Genomic DNA, 6,863 nt, shown 5'->3' on the forward strand with positions numbered 1-6,863 from the left:
AGCCAATGTGATAATTGTGACACCTGAGAGTGTGTTTTGGAAGCACACTCTCTAGGCTGGTGAACTTGTGCAATGTGAGAGAGAGAGACAGGGAAGGGCAAAGGAGAGAGGGACAGAGAGGTGGAGGAAGGGAAGTAGTCGGGGTTGAAGAGATAGAGAGCAGGGGCCCATATTGAGTGACACAGAGTACGGTCTGTGTTTTCTCGGTGGACCAGAGAAGATGCAGTGTAAATGAAGCGTGCTGCACCATGGCAGCTTCTGCTTTATCTTTGCACTCTGTGTGTGTGTGTGTGTGTGTGTGTGTGTGTGTGTGTGTGTGTGTGTGTGTGTGTTTGTGTGAAAGTATAATGACAGAGGCCTCTTTGAGTACTAAGAGGGTTTTGTTCTTCCTCTTTTCTCTCATGGTCAGAATAAGTTGGGAGATTGTGCCATCCCATGAGCCGTCTCTTAAGATAATAGGAGGATATGAATAAATACAAATGCATCCACCTGAGTAGTAGAAACAACTTGCCACAAAGTGGGCTGTAGGATGTGTTTATTTAACACTTATGTCTGTGTGTATTTTTCAGAGAGCATGTTGGAACCTTACCCTGATTTACATTAGCTTCATCTTGAATGAAATGAAAACCCTTCGGTGATGTTGTTTCTCTTTAGAGAGGTCAGGGCTATCTGCTCTCCACAGGACAAGGGCCTCCCCTTGTGTTCAGGATGCAAACTACACTCTCTGAGCACTTTGACCGTGGCAGGATTGTCGAACATCAGATGATTTGACTATTTGGGGACGTTGCCTGGTCTGATGAATTTGGATTTCTCCTGAGGCACACAGGTGGTAGAGTCAGAATTTGACATCAAGAGTGCAGGCTGATGGTGGTGGTTTCTTGGCACACTTTGGGCCCCTTCCTCACTAATGCCAATAAATCATGGATTAAATGCCTCAGCCTGCAGACCATGTGCATTCCTCTATGGCCACAGTGTACCATCTTCTATTGGCTACACCCTGCACATATGATAATGTCACAAAACGTCACCAGAACTGAATCCAATAGAACGTCTTTGTGATGTGGCATCATAACATCTGTCAAACCTGCCAAATAGCTGTGATGCAATCCCATCAACATGAGCCAGAATATAGTATAGAGTAGTATTATGGTGTTCCTAATAAAGTGCTCAGTTAGTGTACAAGAGCATTTCACACGTTTGTAAAACCCACAGTATTTCAACTAAAGAGTCTGTAATTGTTGAGAAATGACTTCATCACTTCGGACAGTACCACTGTCAAGGAAGTTGTGTTATCATGTGCGTTTGTTTATAGTTTAAATCAACTTTGTTAACTACTTGACTGATTTCCATGAAATTTTGAATAGGGGTGGACAATGAGGAAAAAAAGAGAAACATACATAAAACTTTGGTGATGATTTGGATCAGGGGGTTGAATTATAATTTTTTCACTTTCTTTAACATGGCAGGATTTGACACGTTTTTCAACATCTTTCTTGATTTTCCTGGGATTAAGTCGTGGATCTTGATTTTAAAAACAATTTCAGGCATGTTTAGGGGACTGATATTCATGAGGGTGTGAAATTTGGTGTACATCCAACACTGGTTGGAGGAGGCCGGTGTAGCCACAGCAATTGCGGGAATGACTTTGATTGGACGACGGGTTCGAGGGACTTTCCTTGAGACAGGACATTGCGACACTGAGTACTTCCTTGAAGGCTAACTCACCACACCCGGAAGGTTTTTTTTCCAGCTAGTGCTTCGACAAAATGACTCTTTTCTGGATGTTTCAGGCTGCTCTAATAATAACACTCTGTGCCAGCACAGTAGGTAAGTGATAGAGCACTGGGAGGATGTCGAATGTTGACTTTCTTAATGATATATCGTACTTTCTGATGTCTCACAGATGTTTCAACGATAAATGTATCGTGCTCGGACATTCAAAGACAAGAAGGTTTCCAGTTCAAATATGATCGTCCACCTGGAGCTGAAATTTTGGTTCACCATGGAAAGGTACTTAGATTTAAATCATGCAGTGACTTGTTATACAAATGCTGGCAAAGGCTTCATTTCATTCATCGTGTGTGAGCAGGAAATAACCAGGAAATAGAAAGTTTGACACTGGTTGAGAACAAAGTTCAGCTGTTTTTTGAGGCTGATGTGGGTCAAAGTTTTTCTTTTTCTTACTTCCCAACAGACTCTGATTGGTTCTTTGGAAATTGGAAAACAACCTAAGCTTTCCTCTGAAGTTATCCGGCTGGACAACAAATCAGTTTTTACAAAGCAATGCAGAGATCTCTTGATAAAAGTCTTCACAGTTAAAGTGAGTTTCCCCTCGATGTGCTTTATATTTTCTATGAATGTGAATCCATTCCACAAAAGATTTAACTCTTGTGTCGTGAATCTGGAATATGTTGCTCAAACAATGTGTACTACTTTCGCTTTTGTTTTCAAGGATCGGCATGTGAAAGAACACAGGTTGTCCTTTAAAGTTACTGGTAAGCAATGAGATGTCGTATAGAAGTATAACTTTACTTTACTATTGATTTACTCTGATCTTACACCACCGATTATATATGACTACATACGTATATTTACATATCATATATGCACAATATGTATAAGTATCTCATCTCTTTACCTTTTACAGCGAATAGTGACAATCCTGTAACACCAAGCAGCCAAGTCAATAACACGCAGTTTATTCAGGGTAAGTATTCCAGTGCTTCAAAACATTTTCTGTTGTTGACTTTAAAACTACTGGTAAGCAATGAGATGTCGTATATAAGTGTAACTTTCTTTTCATACTGATTTACCCTGATCTTACACCACTGATCATATCCATATATGACTACATAGATATATTTATATATCATATATGCATAATATATAAAAGTATCTCACCCCTTAAACAGAGAATACTACGGAACCTGTTCTTCCAACACCAGAGAGCCATACCGCTATCAGTTCATGGATTGCCTGCAAGTATTCCAGTGCATCAAAAGTTTTCTGTTTTCCACTTTGCTGTAAATATCTCAAATTAATATTTGATGATTTTATTTTGTTGGTCTTCCCCTCAGATTTAATTGGAGCTTTGATTGTGGTCTCTGTAATCATCATCGGGGTCTTTTTATACTTCTATTTGTCTTGGAAAAAGAAAATGAGGTAAGTTTTGTTTCAGTCTGTAATAAAAAAATAATCAACTGTTAATGTCATTTCAACATTTACTTACCAGGTGTCTTGCCGGGCGTCACAAATGTTTGTATTTTTCAGCTTCCCATGGCCTTGCAATGCTCTCAAAAAGTGTATCTCCACGAAGGCAGAGAGTTCAGAGACACAAGAAACTAGGTCAGAGTTACTCTTCACATACATTTCAACTGCACCTGTTCTTTTGAGCTAACACAGGCACTTCAGTTGCAATGAGTTAAATCCTCCTCAGTGCATATCCAGTCATGTTATCAGTGGTAAAACTATTCTTCCAGCAACTGAAGTTGAGCTGCTGTGTGGTAAAAGTAAACTTTCTCTTTTACCCACTGTTACTGTATGTGTGACTGTTCCTTTCAGACCCCTCAGCGGAATAGAAATGCAGATCTTAGATACCGTGAATCAACAAAATGGTAATAGGTAAGCCATCATTCAGAAACTACTGTCGGCACAGGTTTGTGATGTTGAACACGTGCACTGAAAATCTCTTAAACTTGAACTTCTTTTCTTTGTGACTGGAGCCTGGAAAACATCCCTGCCACTGAACCGTCTGCCACTGAACCATCTGGCAGTGGTGAAGATGGGGTGGCGCAAGACAGCCCTCATGGATCTGTTCATGTTGTCAGGTTAGGTGGTCTTTATAACAACTTGAGTGGAACTCAGTGGAGCACATTCCTCCGCCAAGAGTCAACAAACTGACCACTTGAGCAGATATCAGTTCTCTAAATGGGCCTGATTGTTTTTGTCATTGAGATCCATGACTTTTTTACTGGAAAAACAGTAAAATAAAAAAATGTTGAAACACGTTTGATATAGCGATGTTAAAGAAAGTGATACAAATTCCTGGATCTGCAGCAAAAGTATTATTGTAAAAGTAAGAATCGTGTTAGTCCGTTCAGCTGTTTTTCTATAATCTTGCTTTCACTCAAACAATCCGACAGGGGTGAAAACATAACCTCCTTGGCGGGGGTAATGATGCCCATATCCACATTGACCTTTTGTTTCTCAAAACCCTAAAATTAGGAAATCTAGAGTGTAATCTGCTAAAAGCTGTTTGTCTCCTTAGTATTCAACCTCAGTGTAACGGTCTGGACCACAAATTGGGAAACGAGGAATTTAACTAGACAGATAGCTCATGAGATTTGGTTCCATTCTTAACTTGTATTTGTTTTTCAGTGGAGACCAAAACATCCCTGACGTCGACAGAGCCTCTCCTCATGGAGACATGAACAGGTGAGTTTTGGGGCATCGTGCGGATCGTCAGTTTGTTTATCATCAATTCTCAGTATGACTTAGTAACGCCTATTGTTTATGACAGTGTCAGGAACATGAGAGATGATCCAGGCGGGAGCAATGGAGATGACTATGTGAGGTAAGATCTGTGGTTAACATTTTGACGTATACTTTTCTGCAACAAAGTGAAGGAATTTTGGGAATTCTTCAATTTTCGCACAAAATATATGGGACTTGTTACCGAATCGAGAACATGTCTATTTGAAAATATTGGATATTTCTTTCGAATGATCAAATGTACTTATTTTACAGCAACACCACATGATGTGTCAGATGTGTTAATAAAGAGATAGCGTGAAAGAAAGAAGAAAACTAGAAAAAGGAGAAACTATGGATATGCAGGGATGAAAATAAGCTAAATTGTGAAAAATGAACATACAGAAAGTGATTCAATAATAAAAAAAGCATGCCGTAAAACACAGCTAATCTAGTGACAGGAAGGTGAAGTACTCACACTCGTCCTTGAACTCATAATGGCCATGAATTCTTCTCCAGGATCAGGGAAGTGCACAGTGGATGTGTGCTTGGTGACTGTGGTCCTGAGAATCACACTGTGGATCCAGACTGTGTCACTCTGCCCTCTTAACAGGCCCCAAAGACAAATCTGTTGTTTCCGATTTCCATTCTCCCTCGTAGCTTGTTTTGTTTTGTGTGTCGCTGCTGTCAGAGATAACTGAATCGTCTCCCCCACCCTAAAAATCTGAATGACCGGTCTGGACGTCAGAACTTGTCTGACGTCTGCTTGGAGAGAGAGAACAGAGCAGCTCTTATTGTGCAGAAGTTCATGTCTCTATTCCCTGTTGTTTCTGTCTCTAGTGTGGACATCCCCGATCCTGACATGACAGCTGAAGCCGAATCTCTGGTGAACAAGAGCGGCTATGACCAAGAACATGTCAGCAGGTGCTCTGCTACACCTGTGAGTAGATGGCTTTCTATAAATGTTTTATTATCTTTATTAATAGTTTTCTACTAAATGCTGTTTTTGAGTTGTTTTATTATAAAATGTATTTTTGGTGTCCTGCAGGAACCTGACGTGGAGTCAAAGCCCAGGGTGAAGAACTTTGGAATTTATTGATAGATAAAACAACAACAGCTACTGCTTTATCAGTAGTAGTTGTAATAGTAATAATAATAATAATAATAATAATATTATATATATATATATATACACAATAGAAGTTTTCTTACTTTATCCTTTTTGGGTGCATTTTCTGACATTTCCTTTCAGATGAGCCTGACGTTCGCAGTGTTACGTGATTATAACGTCACTTCATCTTTCTGATCACAACAGTTTTTCCTTGAAAAAAACTTTGACAATCCTGATGGAAAACTATGTTGTCTAAATTACTCTCAGTTGTACATTGAGACACAGTAGGACCGCTCGATGAGATGGATCCGGTAACATATCAATTTAAGTCATTAGAGTTTAATAAACATATTACAGCACAACACCGTACGGCACTGGTCTCATTAAATAATAAATTTGATAATAATAAAAGCTTAATAGTCAGAGTATTAAACACTTGATGAAAGGATGATGGGTGGACCACGTCAGAAAATGTATCCAATACACACCTGTGAGATCACTAACTATTATATGAAGTCTTCTATATTGTATTACATGTTTAACATTATACAATACAAAGGACAGTTTGTTCTGTTTTGTTTTTTTGTTTTTTTGTTATTTGTTCTATAACCTGATTTGCTTTTTTTATTTTGCTTAGTATAAGGTTTTTTTCTGTATTAGTTACCGTGCTTGTATTTGGGATTAGAGATTATGATTCTGTACTTTACTTTTATTTCCTATGTACACAATAGCATTGATTTAGCTTTTGAATTAATCTGTTTTATTATGTAATAATAGCATCGTATGTAATTATAATATGACATCTCATATGAATTTTAAACAGATTTTATGGCTTTTCTTTTTTTTTTGTTTTACTTTGTTTTCTGAATTACTGAAGGCAACACAGCACTTGTGGTTCATCTTTGAACCACATGGGGGCAGTAATTAGTCGTACAGTCCTACAACACTGAGCAACGTCATCACACCTACTTATGTTAAATAATCCAAATGCATTATTATTCCAGACTGCAAAAGCTTTCTCAATTGTACCAACATTTACAAAATGCATATGGTTTCTTTACGTTCTGTAGTTTCATGATCAAACACTGTGGCCAGAACTAAACATGCTTTGTAACAAATCACGACTCAGTATATTTGTTCAATATTATATTATATGACTGCTGATTGACTATTGCGTGGTTCTTCTGTGTAATCAGTGTGTGTGTGTAATCAGTGTGTTTTGGTGCTGCTAAAGTGCTCTGATTTATTAATCAACCAATAAAAGAACAGTAGTTACATTACA

General features: G+C 38.5%; 1 protein-coding gene across 2 annotated transcripts; it reads left to right on the plus strand.

Moving 5' to 3' along the window:
* The first annotated feature begins 1,688 nt into the window (after window positions 1-1,688).
* Window positions 1,689-6,863, plus strand: LOC118123899. 2 transcript variants are annotated; one of them, XM_047344018.1, is made up of 14 exons: window positions 1,689-1,827; window positions 1,904-2,010; window positions 2,195-2,320; window positions 2,453-2,495; window positions 2,648-2,707; window positions 2,913-2,978; window positions 3,078-3,162; window positions 3,271-3,345; window positions 3,562-3,621; window positions 3,723-3,827; window positions 4,268-4,434; window positions 4,520-4,573; window positions 5,311-5,410; window positions 5,519-6,863. In XM_047344018.1, the coding sequence occupies exons 1-11, from the start codon at window positions 1,767-1,769 to the stop codon at window positions 4,323-4,325; spliced, it is 846 nt and encodes a 281-aa protein (XP_047199974.1). In that variant the 5' UTR covers window positions 1,689-1,766; the 3' UTR covers window positions 4,326-4,434; window positions 4,520-4,573; window positions 5,311-5,410; window positions 5,519-6,863. The 2 variants fall into 2 exon arrangements, with proteins under 2 accessions (XP_047199974.1, XP_047199973.1); XM_047344017.1 differs by having other exon boundaries at window positions 3,723-4,434.

Source organism: Hippoglossus stenolepis, chromosome 16 (genome assembly GCF_022539355.2).
Source record: "Hippoglossus stenolepis isolate QCI-W04-F060 chromosome 16, HSTE1.2, whole genome shotgun sequence".
Taxonomy (NCBI): Eukaryota; Metazoa; Chordata; class Actinopteri; order Pleuronectiformes; family Pleuronectidae; genus Hippoglossus; species Hippoglossus stenolepis.